Source organism: Podarcis raffonei, chromosome 3 (assembly GCF_027172205.1).
Source record: "Podarcis raffonei isolate rPodRaf1 chromosome 3, rPodRaf1.pri, whole genome shotgun sequence".
Taxonomy (NCBI): domain Eukaryota; kingdom Metazoa; phylum Chordata; class Lepidosauria; order Squamata; family Lacertidae; genus Podarcis; species Podarcis raffonei.
Window position 1 is genome coordinate 98,836,492 of NC_070604.1, and position 18,936 is coordinate 98,855,427.

General features: G+C 45.6%; 2 protein-coding genes across 5 annotated transcripts; one reads left to right on the forward strand and one right to left on the reverse strand.

The window, feature by feature from the left end:
- The first annotated feature begins 530 nt into the window (after positions 1 to 530).
- Positions 531 to 17,181, forward strand: ANGEL2 (angel homolog 2). Of its 4 annotated transcripts, XM_053383209.1 has the most exons (9): positions 532 to 912; positions 6,777 to 7,189; positions 9,330 to 9,589; positions 10,310 to 10,379; positions 11,149 to 11,573; positions 13,431 to 13,557; positions 14,148 to 14,211; positions 15,163 to 15,326; positions 16,914 to 17,181. In XM_053383209.1, the coding sequence occupies exons 1-9, from the start codon at positions 887 to 889 to the stop codon at positions 17,063 to 17,065; spliced, it is 1,701 nt and encodes a 566-aa protein (XP_053239184.1). In that variant the 5' UTR covers positions 532 to 886; the 3' UTR covers positions 17,066 to 17,181. The 4 variants fall into 4 exon arrangements, with proteins under 4 accessions (XP_053239183.1, XP_053239184.1, XP_053239181.1 ...); XM_053383208.1 differs by lacking the exon at positions 16,914 to 17,181 and having other exon boundaries at positions 531 to 912; positions 15,127 to 15,208; XM_053383206.1 differs by lacking the exon at positions 16,914 to 17,181 and having other exon boundaries at positions 533 to 912; positions 9,333 to 9,589; positions 15,163 to 15,800.
- KTI12 (KTI12 chromatin associated homolog) lies at positions 2,374 to 3,612 on the reverse strand. The gene has a single exon (XM_053383214.1). It carries the CDS (start codon positions 3,486 to 3,488, stop codon positions 2,694 to 2,696), a length of 795 nt encoding a protein of 264 aa, XP_053239189.1. The 5' UTR covers positions 3,489 to 3,612; the 3' UTR covers positions 2,374 to 2,693.
- Positions 17,182 to 18,936: the final 1,755 nt, after the last annotated feature.

The following is an 18,936-nucleotide window of genomic DNA, read 5'->3' on the forward strand; positions in this document are numbered from 1 at the left end:
CAGCTGTTTTAGGACAGGGGCTATGTAAATCCTAAAGGCAACCCCAGCCACTTGACCGCTGCACTTTTGGACTACTTGGAAGTTTCTGAGTTGTCTTCAAGGGTTGTCCCATGTAAAGCACACTGCAATAATCCAATCTGGAAGTTACCAGAGCGTGGAGTACCTTGGTCAAGCCATCTCCAGGTATAGGTAATGAGTTAAAATCTTGATGTCACATGTTAACTGTGAACATACTACCCCCTTGGGTATGCACTTAAGAGTAATTAATGTCAATCAAAGCCACCACTTCATAATCATGCACTGAACAGTGAGGTAAATCACGTTACTCTGATTTTTTAATGTATTTTGCCATAGTTTCATTAGCTGCATAATTTAACATATATAGTAATGTCTTTTTTATTTATTATTCCTCCAAAGACCACTTGCACAGAACTTGTGAGGGTCGTTTAGAGTTCATTTAACAATAATTTGTTATTTATATATTATTTATATTTATTTTCTAATTACCTTTATATCCCACCTTTCCTCTAAGGAGCTCAACAGTTATTAGGTAACCAAATTCAAAGTTGTTTTGTTTAGTAAATACAAACAAAGCAAAAATGATGAATTAGATCACTCTCTCATCAGAAAACTTTCTGATGCAGACTGAAAAAAATCCAGATCCAAATTATCCTAATTTGTTTAGGAAAAATCTCCAGTTCTAAATTTTCCAGAAAACCCACATCACTGATTAAGATTAGTATTTTGTGTGATCACAATAGAACAATGGTTCCAAAGTTCTAGGTCTAGCACCACAGGTTTCCATGGCAATTGTGATTTGGTTCCAAGAGGACCAATTCTGCCCTCACAGTTCGCCAACTATTGTTTCATTTAAAGGTAGAACTAGATGTGGAACCGCATCATGGCCATAAGGTGAGTTTTTTTGCTATTTAGAACTCATTTGGTTGTTCTGTTAATGGGTTCTGTGTATGTTTATTTAAAAATTTAAGTCATAGAATTGTAGAGTTGGAAGGGACTACGAGGATCATCTAGTCCAGCCTCCTGTAATACAGGAATCTTTTGCCCAATGTGAGGCTTAAATCCACAATCCTGTGATTAAGTCTTGTGCTCTACCAACTGAGCTATTCCACTATGCGCCATTGGTTTTTATACTTGCAAACTACTTAGAAGCATATTCTGACATTAAGCATTACATAAATAAATATGTTGAACGGGACCAATGTGATTGTGCATAGATTGCCACCTGTTGAATTGGGGAAACTCCTAAGTGTGCATAGGACAGCAGCCTCCATCTCTCCCTCAGTTATATTGTCAAGGTGTACAGTTTGCATTCACAATGTCAATATAAAACTGACATTTAATGTTATTTCCTTACCAGTACTAGGTAGATATTTATAGTTTAGATTGTATTTAATTAGCATAATCTATAAAGTGATATTGGCCCCCGGAAAGAATGACAGCATATTCCCTTTCACACTAGAGGCACTGATGCATCTCTTTGGTATAATAAAAGTGACACCTTAAAAAGTTGCCACCCATGGCAAATAGTAATTCATTCTAGAGTGATAGCACATGAACTATGAGCAATTCCCACGAGGGTCTCCTGTGCTAGCCTCACTGAAATGGACTGGAGCACTTAATTCCCATTCATTTCAGTGCAGTTCATATGGGAGCACACCATGCTCCATGTTACTAAGTAGGATGTGGGTTTATTTATTTATACACCACCCTCCCAATACCTTATTAGGACAGCTTGCTATTAAAAACAGCATAACAATAACTTTTAAGGTAAGTTTCAAACACCAAATCTACAAAAGCAGTATACATATAATCCCCCTAGGGTACCAAATATGTTGAGCCAGCCCTGATGCTCATCCTTTCTGTTTTACTCTTGGAAAAGGCAATAGTAGCTGTCTGTTAAGAATAGCAGTAGTTGTGGTCCTGCAACACACAGTCCAGCAGTTGATTGAAGTGGGTTTGTGTCCAATCCATGATGAAGAAACTCTCGGGATCACACTCAATTTACATCAGAATCGTCGTCTCACCACAATAGCATCACACTGGGTGGCTTTTGACTGGCTACTGTTTCTCAAGTCAGAGAACTGTAGTTGGATAGGATTCTGAGAGTCATCTAGTGTCCCTCCAGGGGGCCTAAACCACCAACCTTCTGTTAAAACAACCTGACACACTGACTCATTGTGCCACCAGATACCAGCTCCCTTAGTGTGCTGTACATGAACCATGTACACAACCCTAGAATTGTAGAACTGAAAGGGACCTGGTCATCTCCCAAGGGTCATCTAGTCCAACCCCCCCTGCAGCAAGGGAGCGTAACAAAAACGAAAAGAGCAACTTAAAATATAAACAGGTGTGTGACCTGCGGAGAGGAAAAACTCATTTATTTACAATAATCCTGACCCCCTTTTGCCAAGATCGGTTTCGGACCAGTTCGACACACTTAAAATGATAGGCAGGAGGTGCATTCCTCTCTCGGGTTTAGACGGCAAAGTCGACCCAGAGCCAAAAGCTCCAGCAGCAGACAAACTCCCTTCATGGTCGGGGAGGCTCCTTCGGCTCTTGTGTACTGCAGGTGCATAGCGGGCGGGCGCCCCCCCCCCCCCAAATCCCACGGCGCGCCTGCTCCGTCCCCTCGGGCTTGCTTTCCTTTCGGCTCGGCGGCTTCCAGCCCCTCCTCACTGGAGGTTGCGGCCCAGGTACTGCAGGAACATGCTTCCAAGCTGCGGCAGGTCGCCCTCGCCTTCACCCGGGTGCATCTTGGCGTAGCTGAGGAACTGCCTCCGGAGCCGGCTCAGCTCCGCCAGGCTGACGGGCCGGGTCAGCAGCAGCCCCGGAGGCTCCCCGCCGCCTGCCTGCGACAGCCCGTCCACCGCGAGCGGCACGAACTGGCCCGGCTGGGCTCCGTTCCTCTGGGCGGCCATGAGGGCGGCCAGCACGTCCTGCGTGAGACGGTCGAGGCGGTGCAGGAAGCCGGCGGCCTGCAGGGGCTGCGAGCGCGTGGACTGGTTGGGCGGCGGCGGGCGGCGCTCGAAGAGGGCGGCGCGGATCTCGGGCCAAGGCAGCGGCTCGGCGGGGTCGGCGGGCGCCACGAAGAGCGGCCAGTCCCAGCGGTGGCGCGAGTCGGGCGGCTCCAGGGGAGGCCGGTCCGGGCGGGCGGCGCCTCCCGGGCACAGGAGCACGCAGTGCGGCGTCCCCGCGTGCTTGCTGAGGCAGTACAGCTCGTAGCGGAAGCTCTTCAGCTCGGCGCCCGAGTCCACCAGCACCACGTCGCGGCGGCTCAGCAGGCGCTCGGCCTCCGCCCTCAGAGCAGCCCGGGCAACGCCGTCCCCGCCGCCGGCGCCCAAGTCGGCCTCGGCCACCACGAAAACGCGCCGCTCTGAGGCCTCCTCGGCGCTCAGCGCCGCCTTCAGCTCTTCGGCGCGCCGGGTCTTGCCGCTTCCCGGCAGCCCGCAGAGGACGACCAGCGGCATGGCGTCTCTCTCCGCCTCAGTCCCAAGCCGGGCCGGCTGTCATCATCTTCCCCCTCAGGGCCTTTCTTCCCTGCACAAAAATGGCGGCGGAGGCGTTAATGTTGCCCTTAAGAAAGATGGTTCCCGAGAGATTATTCGCCCCGCCTTCCGCTCTTTGAATTGTTCTACGACGACTTTTATCCACGGACCATAGAGATAGGAAAATTAGAGTGTGGAGTCCTGTCTAAAGATGCTTCCAAACTCGCCTTTAGAGTAGAACTGGTCCCACGGAAATGGCAACTGATAGAAAACAACGAAGCAAAGTTTTTGGTCTCCGCCAGAGGAGAAATGGAACCTTTCCGTTTTCGCGCAATATCGCCGCAGGTTCTAAAGGGAAGAGTCTACAGGAACCCGGAAGTCTTTCGTGTTCAGTAGGTCTATTTATAAATCTATGAGTCCGCCGGCTAGGGCAGCGTCTGTTGCGGAAGCCGAACTACAAGTCCCATGGGCCCCCACGGAAGCCAAAGCGAGAGCGCCCTTCGTTACGTGAGGAGGGGAGGAGCGACCGCTAAGTCCGGCTTGTTTGGATGCGGCTGCGCGGGCGAAGCCGGACCTGGAGCGCGAGTGGTGAAGGAGCCGCCGGCCACGGCCCTCTGAGATGAGCCCTCTGCGGGGCCGGCGCGGGGAGCAGAGAACCTGCCGGGGCGGCCTGGCAAAGCACAGGGCAGGTGTCCCCCCTGGAGGTAACTGCGGCGGCTCAGCCGGGGTGGGCGGCCTAAGGCTGGAGGGAGCCACCTGTGGCCCTCCGAATCATCCCCGACCACTGGCCGACACTGGCAACATGGGAGGGATTCGACAAGCTCGTGGTGCCTGTATTCCGCCTTCAGTGTCAGAATTATTACGGAATTTGTATATCGCCTTTCATCTGCGGATCATAAGGCAGCTTGCAATATACCATATTTTTTGCTCTATAAGACTCACTTTTTCCCTCCTAAAAAGTAAGGGGAAATGTGTGTGCGTCTTATGGAGCGAATGCAGGCTGCGCAGCTATCCCAGAAGCCAGAACAGCAAGAGGGATTGCTGCTTTCACTGTGCAGCGATCCCTCTTGCTGTTCTGGATCCCTCTTGCTGTTCTGGCTTCTGAGATTCAGAATATTTTTTTTTCTTGATTTCCTCCTCCAAAAACTAGGTGCGTCTTGTGGTCTGGTGCGTCTTATAGAGCGAAAAATACGGTTAAAACACCATCCTTCTGAAGGCTGCCTGTGGGGAGAGCGCTGATTTTCCTGCTCCTGGGCTTCCCACGCTGTTGGCCACTGTGACAACAGGATGCTGGACTCGGTGGGCCTGATCCAGCAGGCTCCTCTTAGGTTCTGAAGATCTGGAGGACCACAGGTTCCCCACCCGTGGCTGAAAAGCAGGTGTTGCCTTTGGCACTCCGGGTGTAGCTGAACTGCCTCTCCTGTCGGACCCAGCTAGTGTGGCAGGGGGTGAAGAGAGTTCAGCAACATCTGGAGGGCCACAGGTTTGCCACCCTGGTTTCAAAGGGTGGCATTGAGGAGGATTAGGGCCTCCTGTGCTTACCTGTCCCGTGAAAGACGGAGGGACATTTTTTGATTTCGACACTTTATATACCGCTTGACATCATCATTTCGTGTAAATGTTGCTCAAATAATTATATTTGCACCCAGCCTTTCTTCTGTCATGAAAGGCAGCATACATGTGGTTTTCAGTTACTGTACTTGGCACTGATCAGACCCAGATCTGCATAGCTTCAGCAAAGTGCCTTCAGTCATACCCTGGAACTTAGTACTCTTTGGAATACAAGTCTAAACAGCTATTGATAATGATAGCTAAGTGAAATCTCCATATGCAGAATGTGTACCTCTTGAGTATTAAGATGCTAGGAGCAAACAACAGGAGAGGATTGCTGCCTTCATGTCCTTGTATGTATGTATGTATGTATACATACACACTAACAAATAAACGATCCTAGGATTTCAGTGTTACACATTTTGCTTTGCTGACAAAACATTTAGACAGGAAAACGTCCATTAATGAGGAGTCCAGAGATAAGCCCATTGATGTTTCTGTATATATATATATGTATAAGATCTAAAATATATAAACATTGCAGGTAGCTGTGTAATGTGTTAGGGGAAAAAATAATCAGAAATTAAAAATCAGGGTAGGAGTAAAGCTTTCTGGGATCAACTAAAAAGGCACAGGAGCATAGGAAGCTTCAGGGCAAGGTTATTACTAAACTGATATGGTGGCCATGGATGTGTAAACAAGTTAGTAGCTGATTGAACTTGAGCATTAGTGAATATGTTCGGTATCTGCCAGTCATTCTCAAACTATGTGCTTTCTGTTTCACTTCTGCTGCTTCTATATCAGGCTTCCTCAACTTCGGCCCTCCAGATGTCTTGAGACTACAATTCCCATCATCCCTGACCACCGCTCCTGCTAGCTAGGGATCATGGGAGTTGTAGGCCAAAAATATCTGGAGGGCTGAGGTTGAGGAAGCCTGTTCTGTATGACAAAACTGCTCAGCCTTGTGTCATAACCAACCACACCTGGAAACACAAAGCAGCATAAAGCATTTGCTCATTGCAGCCTAATGTGTTTTTGGTAGAGACATCTAAGAGACCAAAGCAAGACCTGGATCATAGCTAGTGTACAGAGTTTCTTTTCTCCTGAAGAAAAAGTAATACCCTTCCTTATTTAATGAGATTAAAGGTAAAGGTACCCCTGCCCGTACGAGCCAGTCTTGCCAGACTCTAGGGTTGTGCGCTCATCTCACTCTATAGGCCGGGAGCCAGCGCTGTCCGCAGACACTTCCGGGTCATGTGGCCAGCGTGACAAGCTGCATCTGGCGAGCCAGTGCAGCACACGGAACGCCGTTTACCTTCCCACTGGTAAGCGGTACCTATTTATCTACTTGCACCCGGAGGTGCTTTCAAACTGCTAGGTTGGCAGGCGCTGGGACCGAACAACGGGAGCGCACCCCGCCGCGGGGATTCAAACTGCCGACCATGCGATCGGCAAGTCCTAGGCACTGAGGTTTTACCCACAGCGCCACCCGCGTCCCTTGTAATGAGATTAAATATTTGTAATTTGAGGATAAAGCCAATTACAGACTTCAAGTAATGGAGGAGTGTAATGTTGCAGCGTCCGAGATCAGCCAAGAGGATGCAGTTTCCAGACAGGAAGCCATGTTAGTGTGTTGCAGTAAGAACAAGGCCGTTGTCTAGTTGTCATGTCTGTATATCTCACAGCAAAGGATCTTTCCTAACACTGCTTTCTTTCCAGATATCCCATGCTGTCCCATCGTGTACAGAGGCTCGGCAGAGATTGGGTTTGCCACTGGAATGTTGCTCAGAGACTCTTCCGGGATGGTCAAGCTTTCCAGCATATGAAGAGAACCGCATCCTGTTTTGGGGCTTGTTACTCACCCTTGAACCCTTGGGATTGCCCGGGGAGCTGTAGGCTTCCTCTGCTCTGGAGCACACAGTTTCCTAGCCTCGTACAAAACTCTTCCATTCATCTCTGTGCTACAATGAAAGCTGAGGGAGATGAGCCATGTGTAAAGCGAAGAAGACATAGTGGGGATCAGGACATTTGTCACAGCCCTAATGAAAAACTGTGTACCTCACCTTCAGATGAAACATCCTGGTCTCCACCTCAACTTCAGTGTAAAGAAGAAAGCACTCCAGAACCAAGAGGTATGGTGGCATCTTACTCCCTTGATCCTTTGCTCTTAATATTTACAGGGTTGTGTTCCTTATTTAGGAGAGAAGAGAGGCCATGGGGTCTGGGGTGTCTTGGTTCACGTCCCCACGCGGCCATGGAGCTTACTCAGTGAGCCGGTCAGTGTCTCTTGCCTAACCTACCTCATCGGATTCTTGTGGTGCCTTGAATTCCTTGGAAAAAGGATGAGATAAAAGTGTGATATTATCATATATGCTGAATTCAACTTGCTCAGAAACCACACATATTTATGGTTTTTGGTCCATAAGCTGTTCACACCTTTCTTTTGCACTGTTGACAACAGCTGATGAAATAAGCCAACAAAATTTGCAAGAGTGATCATTTTTGTTGTTGTTGCCTGCACTTCCAGGCCTGCCAGAGAGGAGGTGAAGGCCCCTCCTTCATATCCTGCTTGGGTACACAAGCTACTAGCAACATGGGGTGCTGCCTTATATTGAGTCAGCAGAGGTTGAATGGCCATCCATCATGGATGCTTTTGCTGAGATTCCTGCATTGCAGGGGGTTGGACCAGATGACCCTCAGGGTCCGTTCCAGCTCTACAATTCTGTGATTCATTGGTCCATCTACTTCACTGCTTTCCATGCAACAGCTCTCCAGAGGCTGAAGCAGGAATCCTTCTCAGTCTTACCTGGAGATGCCAGGGATTGAGCCTGGAATCATCTGCATACAAGGCAGATGATGCTCTGCCACTGAGCTACTAGTCTTTTAGGCTAATAATAATAATAATATTTCTACTAAGTGGACTGGTGAATGATGAATGGATCATTCTATCCTACTATTTTGTGTCCTCCACCACCAGCCTGCTGCATTTTCTTGCTGCCAGTTGACACCTTTATGCTGTTTCTGAAGCACAAAGCCCTGAACAACTGGGAACCAGTATACCTGAAAGTTCACCCCACCCCTTATATCCCCAATTAATCATTGTGCTCTAGAGGTGAGGGCCTCCTTCAGGTACCATCTTATCAAGATGTCCATTCCGCACAGTGCAGGAATCAGGCTTTTATTGTTGTGGCAGTTGCTCTTTGGAAATAACTTCCATTAAATATTAGATGTTGTCATTTCAGCACTTACTGAACTTTCCTCTTTCAACAAACCTTTTAAGGAAAGATCATTCCCAGTTTGTGTCAGTATCTTGAATTGTTTTTAGATGTTTTAATTGGCACATTTATCGTGTGTTTGCAGCCCTGTGCTCCTCTGGGAGGAAGTGCAGGAAATAAAAGGAAGACGATATTTTCGTTTCTTCACAGCTAGTATGGAGACCAAGCAGGCTGGTGAGGGAGGCATTTTTGCAATGTGTCTGTTGTTATTGTTCAGTTTATGTGTCATTTTCAAACATAAAGAAGTGCTGAAGCAACTCAACAGCAATTCAGTACCAAAAATAGAACATACAGGTAGAATATCAATTAAATTTCACCAACAAAAATTAATCACAAAATAGAAGAATCCATCCTCCACCAGCCCACTCATTTCCCTGCATCCAGCAAGTTATTACAACTTTTATGTTAAATTCCACTCCTCAGCAGAGTCCTGTTTATCGCTATCCCAGGGTTTTCTTGTTGTTATTATTTTCTTCCTACTTTCTGTTATATACTAAAGCTGCTCCTGAAAGAGATGGGTCTCTTTTGCTACTATTGTTGTTAAACAATTCAAGAACACAGGTACTTCCTATTTAAAGAGGTGCAAATGTTATTGCCAAATTACTAGAAGTCCTGCTTAATGAAACACTTAAAATTATTATTTTTATTTTAAACACTTATACCCCAACCCTCAGAAAGGTTTCCCAAAAGAAAGATAAAAATGCAGCAGTTTAACAAAATTATCAAAAAGAAAAGGCTTTAGCTTGCTACCTCCTAGATTTGTCTGAGCAGAGGAATACCTAGGCAGAGCTCTACAACTAAGAAGGCTGCCTCGCTGATCAGTACGCACCTGATCTCAGCAGGGGAACAGGCCCTAATGCAGATCTGGACAGTTCATATTTAATTAGTAGGCTCCCCAAAACAGGACTTAAATTGTTTTATACAGGACTTTAAAAGCTCAAGTCAAAAGTATGAATGCAAACAATCCGCCACTCCTGGCCTGGTTGTTGTGTTTCAGCAGGTGTGGTCAAAAGACACTGGGAATACTTTTGCCAGCAAAGTAAAAAAATGAAGGTCCTTGAAGAGGATAAGCCGATCAACCAGGATCATCAAGACACACTGGAGAAGTTTGATTTCACCGTAATGTCGTATAACATCCTTTCCCAAGACTTGTTAGAAGACAACTCTCACCTGTATAGACACTGCCAACGGCATGTGCTAGCCTGGAACTATCGCTTTCCCAACATTCTTGCAGACATCAAACGGCTGGATGCAGATGTAAGTGGGAAGCTAACCTCATAGCTGCCAATAAAAAACGCAATCCATAGGAGAACAAATCTTTTACAGACCGTAAGCCAGGCGTGAGGACCCTTTGGCCCTCCAGATGTTGCTGAACTACAACTCCCATCATTCCTGGCCATTCACTATGCTTGCTGAGGCTGATGGGAATTGTAGTTCATCAACATCCAGAGGGCAAGAAGTTCCCACACCTGCCATAAGTGAACATGTGGTTATTTCAAGCACTTCATGTTTAAGTATAGTGAATATTTACCTGGTGCCATGTCTCTCCATTCAGATTCCTTCTCAAAACCCCACCTTTTGACATGGTCTTATTTTCTTACAGCCCAGTATTTGCATGTTAAGTAAATATAAAATTGCAGCCTTGGGCTGCATGAAATACAATGGGTTTTACTTCCAATAAGACATGCATCGGTTTATAACGTTAATTTTCCTTTTGAAGGCATGTTGATTTCACTGGCAGAGCTAACCATGCTCTTCAGGAATCAGCGTGGCTTGAAAATGCTTGAATGTGCCTGAATCGTACCCAGTTCTTAACAATACATAATTTTACTATTAAATAACCTGAAATTATTTTCAGTTGCAGTATCTTCTTAGAACTGTTATTGAAAGTTGTAAGCCAGTTTCTAAAAATTTAAAGCCAGCCTAGTCATCTTGGGGAGTATGCTACTTGTTGATCAGCTGTTTTCCTCCCAACAGGTACTTTGTTTGCAAGAGGTACAAGAAGACCACTACAAAATAGAGATCAAGCCAAGTTTGGAAGCCTTAGGTATAAACTGTCCAGTATACATGTCAAACCACCACTCACCCACCCCCTTTCCCCAGCTAACCTCCCTACTGTCCACTGATTTTGGCCATTTTAACCCCAGCCCATCTCCATGAGCAAATAGAAAGCAAGAAGGTATGGGGAGAACCAAGGTACAGTCTTGCCAGTAGACCATGTACTTATCTCTCCAACCCTCCATAAGCCAAATCTGACAGGCAGGCAGGGTTGGGACTTCTGTGGATAATCACAGTGCTTTGAGGTGCAGTGAATCAGCAGGCTTGAAGTCACCACCTGTCAGCTGATTGGTGATGACTTCAAGCCTGCTTTCCAAAGGGGTGGGCTGTGCAATCAAGTTCCTCACAATGAATTCAATCACACAGCCAATCCAGTTGCATCTTTACCTGTCGCACACTTGATGTGCAAGTACGGGGCAGGTGTGCATGGTTTGGTGGAAATAGCCTTGTGTGCCATATTTGGCCTTTGGGCAGGAGATTCCCCATCCCTGCTATAAGAGGTAGACCCACTCAACCCCTGCTGTGTAGCTGAGGGACAGGGAAGCTGTGGCTCTCCAGATGTTGGACTCCAACTCACACCTTCCCCGACCGTTGGCTACGCTGGCTGGGGCTGATGGGAGTTTTCATCGAACAATTTATGGAGGACCACTTGTTCCCCATCCCCGGTATACAGCCCAATGGACCAGAACATATTAAACATGTGTACTTAGAGTATAAAGGAGACACATTGTGAAGCACCTTTTTTCTCCCTTCTCCAGGCTATCATTGTGAGTACAAGATGAGGACAGGAAGGAAGCCAGATGGCTGCACCATTTGCTTCAAGGCCTCCAAATTCCATCTCCTGTCTTCGAATCCAGTGGAATTCTTTCGGCGCAACATCCCCCTCTTGGACAGAGATAACGTGGGCCTGGTGGTTCTCTTGCAGCCTCTTTTTTCCTGCAAGGCTCCCTCAGCCGCCATCTGCATTGCCAACACACACCTGCTGTATAACCCGAGGCGGGGGGACATCAAGCTCACCCAGCTTGCCATGCTGTTGGCAGAAATTACCAGCGTGGCTATGCAGGAAGACGGGCGTTTCTGCCCCCTCGTCATCTGCGGGGACTTCAATTCCGTCCCTCACTCTCCCCTGTACAATTTCTTAAGGGAAGGCAAGCTGAATTACGAAGGACTGGCAATAGGGAAAGTAGGTAGCCATTTGTCAAGTTGGTGTGTAAAGAAAAAAAATATATGGGTAGACAACACGCAAAAGACGATGTCCCTGCCACCCACCCCTGTAACATTGTGGGGTTTCCATGATGATAATTTGCATTGCTGTTCTTTCTAAAATATGCTGTGTGGTCCAAAGCCAGTACAGGTATGAGGTTTTCAAGCAGTGTTGTTAGGAAGTAGTTGGTTGCAGCCATTAATAATCTTCTGGCGCTTTCAACCCACAGGAGGGTGGAAGACATTCCAAGGCCCACCATGGGATTGTGGTGAGGCCAACGGTTTTAAGACACTGTGAGTGCCTTAGAACATGCCTTTGCTCCTCCTCTTCCTGTGATGAGCAGGGGTTCTGTGTCAGATGCTGAAGAGTTCTGCAGTAGACAAGGTGATGCGGATGTAGGAAATGTTCACTGAAGAGTAGAACTTTTCAAAGCATTGCTTTGGTCAGGGGTGGTGAACAGCATTAGAAACTCCCATTGTTCTAGGTGCATTTTGTGACAGGGAATTTCATTAGCGCGAGCAGTTTCTGAGCTCTGAGCGCAGTACTGAGCCTAAGATTTCAGATTAAAACTGCCACTGCTGGAAGAAAAGGAGGGCCCTTTTCTGCCTCCCCACTTCCAGCCACCCTCTGAAGACTGGAGAAGGGACCCTCATAAGAATATGAGGGGGGCGAGCAGGGGAAGTATGACTTTGTTTTTTGCATCTTCAGATGAGGACTAGACCATGTGAAAAATGAGCATAAGATTTTAGCTGCAGTTCATTCTTTTTCAGTTTTGTACTCTTGTTAAAAAAAGGACACCTAAACACTCCTATGTTTAAGGTGCCATTTAGCTCCTAGCTTTCATATCTCAGTTTTTAACACTGGTGGTGAACTGCATTTAACAGCAGACCGAATCATTCTCTCTCCTGCCCCTTCTGGGCCAGGTCTGACAGGTTGCTAATGGGGCCACCCACTTGTTTATCACCTGATGTCTCCTGGCATCAGGTGACCCTTTTTTGCCCACATGGATCTTGCAGAGCAATTTGCAAAGTACTCCGCATGACTCATCAGTCAGCTGATAGTTTGGTCTTGTTGAGCCTCTTTCCAAAGGAAGACCCAAGAGTATTGTGGAGTGCTTTTCATAGCGCTTTGCAGGTGCTGCTGATCAGCTGATTGGTAGCACAGTAAATTAAAAATCATCTGGAGCATAGTTGCTTTTGCATGAAATAGGGGTGGTACCAGTTTTTGTGTGTGTGTGTGTGTGTGTGCGCGCGCACACACACACACACACACACAGGAACATACAAACACATAATAAATGTAAAGTAATTACATTTTTGCCAGCTCTCTCACCAACTAGACTCCAAAACTGAGTACTTGTGGCGCAGGAGTTCTTTTATGGCTCAAAAAGTGGCTAAATGGGAAGCCAAAAATTAAAAATAAATGTGGCAGCTCTCACAATAGTAGAAATAAACTGTTGGGTCATTGAAAGGATTTGTGTTAAGGCAGGTGCTCTTTAACATTCAAAACTGATCCAGAGTTGAGAGTGAATAGTAAGGTAATATATCATGCCAGTTTATCTTGAAGGCTAAAATCCCAAGCTAACTATGAATTGCCATGAAATAGCTCTGCAAGCTAGATGGCTGAACCTAAGACTACAGTCCTAAAATCATTTATCTAGAAGTAAGTCCAATTGAAGTTAATGGGGCTTTCCTCTGAGTTGACATTTTTAGGTTTGTAATGTAAATGACTTCTATGTAGGTGGGTTCTGGGTTACAGCAGAAATCACTGTTGAGCATCTTCTAGAAATGCACATATTTCTCTTTGGTTGTTTTGTTTTGTTTCTTGCTTTTTAAGGTGTCTGGTCAGGAACAGTCCCCACGGGGCAATAGGATACTCACTATCCCCATTTGGCCTCAAAGCCTCGGCATTTCTCAGGACTGTATGTATGAGGAGCAACAGAAGCAGCTAGAAAAAGAAAGAGGTAAATTTCAGAGCAGATAACCCAAGTGTTTTCCCAAAAGGTTACTTCCCCTCAGATGTTTACAGCTGAATTTAACCTAGCAGTTCCTTCGTGTGTCATTTCAGCAATTCAGTCACATAATGCTGGCAGTTCAAGTCCTACAGGCGCTGTCTGACCCCAGAGAAGCTAAAAATATAAAGTCATTGGGAATTCATCAGTGGGTGAAAAGTTTTTGTGGATGTTTGCAAAAGCCTTAGAAGTGATTTTAGTAGAGTTGACTGGTCACATTGGTTCTTCCCAAGCGCTCATCTGCAGGTCAACTCATGAGCAACTTTTGGCTGAATGGATAAGCAGCAGCTGTAGTTCTGTGTGCACTCTCCCATTATAGGGTAGGAGCCATAGCTCATACACACATCACCTGTTTTGCAGGTTCAGTTCCTGCCATCTCCAGTTATAGAAGGATCAGATAACAAAACAGGGGTGGAAGATGTCTTGCTGGTGACTTTGCTATCAAGCAGACCAGATAATACTGGACTCAATGAACAAATGGCCTGATCAGGTATAAGGCAGCTTCCTGTGCTTCTATGATTTCTGTTGTTGGTTTTTTCCAGAGAGAAAAGAGACTAAAGAAGGAAGCTTGGAAAATTCAGAAGAGGTCGTAACAGTGGCAAAACGGTAAATTTTGACATCACTGCGGTTGTCAGCTTGTTTGCAGGCATCAGCTACTACAACTCTGGACCTGGATAAACAGAGAGCTGAAAGTTTTACTCACTAAAATGCTATATGTGCACTCCCTACTTCATCCTCCAACACACCAAGGAAGAAGAAATTGGAAATTTGCAAACTGGCAAGGGTTTGTGAATATCCAACATATGGTGGTTAGGGTTAACCATGGTTTGCAAGACCAACCCCAGTACAAAGTTGGCTTGTTCAAAGAAACCATAGTTACAACCATATTTTGGCCTGGTTTGGATGCAACAGTAAATGCTTCCGATCTCCTTATGGCCATGCTGATGGGATAAAGGAGAGCACACCATCCAGGTCTTGTGCCCCATTACTAAACTGGTTTTGCCTTTGGTCCGATCAAAGGGATATAATTCTTGGCAATATAATTGCACCAAAACTTTGCAGATGCTGTCTTAGAGGCTTTGTTCTGTGCGATATGGGAACTGGGTCTTTGGAATTGCTTCTAAGATACTGGATACTATTTCTAAGATATTTTTCATTGTTTGATCTCTTGTTGTTTGTTACCCTGGGTTTCTTTGGAAGGGCAGGATATAAAATTAACAAAGGAATAAAATACAGCATTGTATGAAGGACATGGTTTAGGCTATGTCCACTATGAAGTGGATGAGGAGCAATAGCAGGAGAAATGTTTCCATTGTTAAACAATCGTGGCTCACAAATGCGTTGTTCTTGCCCTGCCTTGCTGCAATAGCATTCTCAGTCTGGATTGTCATGTCAAAGTGTGGGGCTTAGGTACAGAAAACAGAGCAGCTCTGGGCCAGATGGACAATTGTGGGTGGAACATCTGAAACATCAGTAACCTGGTGTAAGCATGGCCTCATCTGTGATCCTTTGTCTCAGCAGACGCTGGTGACTTCTGAAACACTTCTCCCGTTTTAGGTCACCCACATATTTGCACCACAGTTTTCCCTTGTCTTCGGCCTACACTCATTATCTGCCAGACAGCGGAACCCCAGAAGTCACCACTTGCCACTCCAGGAGCGCAGTCACTGTGGATTATATCTTCTATTCTGCAGCCAAGGAGAACACAGCTGCAGAACCAGGCAAGTGACTCTAGAGCGAGATAGGTGACTAATGATTGGCTAGGTGCTCACCCAGTCTGCACAATGAGCAAAAATTTCTAGTACAGTAGAGCCTCTTTAAAGCACCCACACATAAACACACGTGGCTTTGTCGCTTCCAGATGTTCTTTATTCCACGTTCATAAAATGCTAATACTAAGAGAAGGGACTTGATTCGGACAGAAGACCTCTCTTGATTTTCAGTGCTGACTGAACAAACAGCTCAGTCCACAGCTTAATATAGAAGCTGCCTGGCTAGCTCAGACAAGGCTGTATTCTCTACCAGAAGATTTATCACCACTTAACTACCTGCATTTGTAGCCTGCGCCAACAGATCTTCTTTTCATCATTGTCTTTGTAATGCTGACTTCCCTCCCTGCACAGTTCAGTTTCAGGCTTTCCAGTGGATCACAAATAAACCAGCCCAGCCTGTTCCTATGCATTTAACATAAACTGGATCTATAGAGTTGAGCAAGTAGAGCTTCTCACTACTAAGAGATACCACATTTCCATTTAATCTCTAAAGATTAAAGGCACAGGACCAGTTTGTTTTTTTAAAGTTTACAATTCCAGTGTGGCAAAGCCTGTGCTCACGTTATTACATGCATTTTACCTGACGACATTGTACCATGTGGAAGGTTACTACTTCTTAAAAAAAAAAAAAAAATCAAGCAATAGCAGTTACAGCAAAAGCTCACCAGGTGGTGCCATAATGTTAAAAGTGCCTTCAAGCTGATCTCCTTGGTGGATAAGTCAGGACTGAAGCTTGCCTTGGTTGCACATATTCAGTGCTGTGCATCTTTGCAAAATCCACTGGATGGAATATTAAGTCTGTGTTTGTTTAAACTGGGGTGATCAAGAGAACTAGCAGGACATAATTGGCCAAGAGACTGTGATGCGAACAAAGAAGTTCTCGCTTCAGATTTCAACCCAGTGATGAAACTGACCTTAGGTAAACCATGTTATATTTGGGGAAGGATCACACTCCCCTCCCCCCACACACACACACGCATACACACACCTGGGAGTTAAATGGAGAGCTGGTGTGGCAGAGTGCATAACACATTGAACTATGAAATAAGTAGATCATGTAGCTTTCCCCAGCCTGATGTTGGAGTACAGTCTCCATAAGCCCCAGCCAGCATGACCCAGTTGTCAGGAATAGGGCATTAAACTCCACAATATTTGAAGGGGAGCAAGTTGTGGGGAAGTGTGTGTGAAGCGCTTACTTGAAAGCATCATATAAATGTTCAGTATTGTTTACATCAACTTGAAAGTTCCCCAGAATGCAGTGTCTGTAAAGACCAATAGAGGAACTGTGTTTCCCTGCTTGCTTATTTCAGAACAGCATGATGATGCACCCAGGCCTTGGTGCCAGCTCAGTTGTGATGTAATTTACGTGCTTATGTACCTCTCTTCAAACCATAGCCGTCAACTGTTCCCTTTTTTAAAGGGAAATTCCCTTATTCTGAATAGGATTCCTCGCAAGAAAAGGGAAGTTGACAGCTATGCTTCAAACCTTTGGATTGTCCACAGGCACCTGATGAAAGCCTCTTCTTTCTGTCGCAGGAGCTGAACATGCCTTTGACGGACGCCTGAACCTTCTTGGCCGATTATCACTGGTGACGGAAAAAGATCTCTGGGCTGTCAATGGGCTTCCCAATGAAACCATCTCCTCTGATCATCTCCCTCTCCTAGCCAAGTTCAGGCTGGAAGAGTAACACCAAAATAACGATGACCCACCTGTCTTTTATAGTTCCACTTTTCGTTTCCTTAATTCTACATCATCAAAAGGGACTGGAGAGTGCATGCCTCCTTGATGGGTTTTAAATATATTGTAAATTATCACAGCTACTCAGATATAAAAAAAGCAAATTGGAGTTTTACATTGGGATTCCTTTTTTAATAATGGAAAGTATTTGTGCAGTAATTTTTTAAAAATATATATTTACTTTTCATCAAAGAGATGGTATAAAGTGCTTTTTAAAACAGAAACGATGATCAGATTTTTATTTCTTAATATTTTGATTCTCACCCTTCCTCCCAAAGGAGTCCAGGGCAACAGTCAACAAGGCAGCAAAACAATAAAAATAAAACAAGTAAAAACCACCACACGTCCTTGCAGCTATAGCCTTCATGGAGCTCCCTTAATCCTACAGGCAAGCATTTCTTCTAGACATTGAGTTAATTGTTTTCTTCCAAGGAGATGGGCTTCACTATATCTTTACCTCTTTTCATCCTCTGAGTAGCCCAGAGAGGTGTGTGTGATGATGAAAGAGAACCCCTTTGTACCATCTGGGCTTTCAGGGCTGTGCCTGGGATTTGAACTTGAGTTTCTGACATCTAAGTCCAGCACTTTGTGGTTGCAGCCATGTTCCTAGAGGGTCTTCACCCCAGTTTGCTTTTATGATATTCCCCAACTGTCTGACTGCCTCTTCTAACTTTGGCAGCGGGTTGGGTGCCTGTTTCTCGAACCTGTGTCCATGGAGCTCATAGTGCCAGTGGTGCAAATGGTATTTTTCTATCAGGTAAACAGCCTGAGGCAAAGGGTCAGATATCAGGAAATCCTGCTTCACGAATTGTGCAAGATACAGTTAGGCCTTGAGGGCAGTTGTGTGTGTAAAAATGGAGAGGGTGTTTCTGTCCCTGGCACAGAGCCACAGCGATTTGCAAAGCCACACCTATTTAACATTTGCCTTGCAAATTAATCTTGGGCAGCCCTATCACCCATCAACTTAGAACTTGATTTCTACTTTTGACTCTTTGATAGCCTAGAAGGGGGGGGGGCGGACCCTGAATGAAGTACCTTCCCATTTACAATACTTTGGCTGGCTGGCCTGGTTCCCTGTAAGCAATTTATTGATCATCACAGGTGAGTGGCTGTTGACAAGTCTGGCCAGTTACAAAACTGTGAGCTGCAGAGAGAGCAAGGAGGAAGATGGCAAGGTTGCATGGGCAGGTTTGCTAATTCAGCTGCCCTTTGCTTGGCAGTTCTGCTGTATTCTCCGATTACTTTGGCCCTTGGAAGCTGTTCTTCAGCACTAATGTTCTACAGTGTCCCTGCAGGTTTTGCTGACTTTCAGTTTCTTTTTTAAAGGGGGAGAGAGAGCTCAGAGTAGCTAATTAGCTGCACACAAAGCAATGAGGAATACACCTGAAATAACCTTTGCATTTGGCAGAAAACCAAACACCAAGACTGCATTTCTCCATAGGTTTGAAACAAACAGATGGAAGCACAGTTCATTAGTTTAATCATCCAAATACAGTCGTAACTTGGTTCTCAAACGAAATCCGTTCCAGAAGTCCGTTAGATTTCTGAAAACGTTAGAAAACCAAGGCACGGCTTCCAGTTGGCTGCAGGAGCTTCCTGCACTTAAATCGGAAGCTGCGCTGGATGTTCGGCTTCCAAAAAACGTTCACAAACTGAAACACTTCTGGGTTTGGGGCGTTCGGGAGCCAAAACCGACGAGTACCAAGGCGTTTAAGAACCAAGGTATGACAGTATAGTTATAACTCTGTACTCTGCAGTGCAGCTTAAAAAACAATCCTCATGCTAATGGCTTAATAGAACACACGCAAGACATAGACAGCA

What these genes read in the sequence shown, in the direction of transcription:
- ANGEL2 (XM_053383209.1), top strand. Translation starts at nt 887, where the DNA reads ATGTGGAACCGCATCATGGCCATAAG. An exon ending in AACCGCATCATGGCCATAAG is followed by an intron (nt 913 to 6,776) that starts GTGAGTTTTTTT and finishes CTTTCTTTCCAG; the next exon opens with ATATCCCATGCTGTCCCATC. An exon ending in GCCAAGTTTGGAAGCCTTAG is followed by an intron (nt 10,380 to 11,148) that starts GTATAAACTGTC and finishes TCCCTTCTCCAG; the next exon opens with GCTATCATTGTGAGTACAAG.
- KTI12 (XM_053383214.1), bottom strand. Translation starts at nt 3,488, where the DNA reads ATGCCGCTGGTCGTCCTCTGCGGGCTGCCGGGAAGCGGCAAGACCCGG.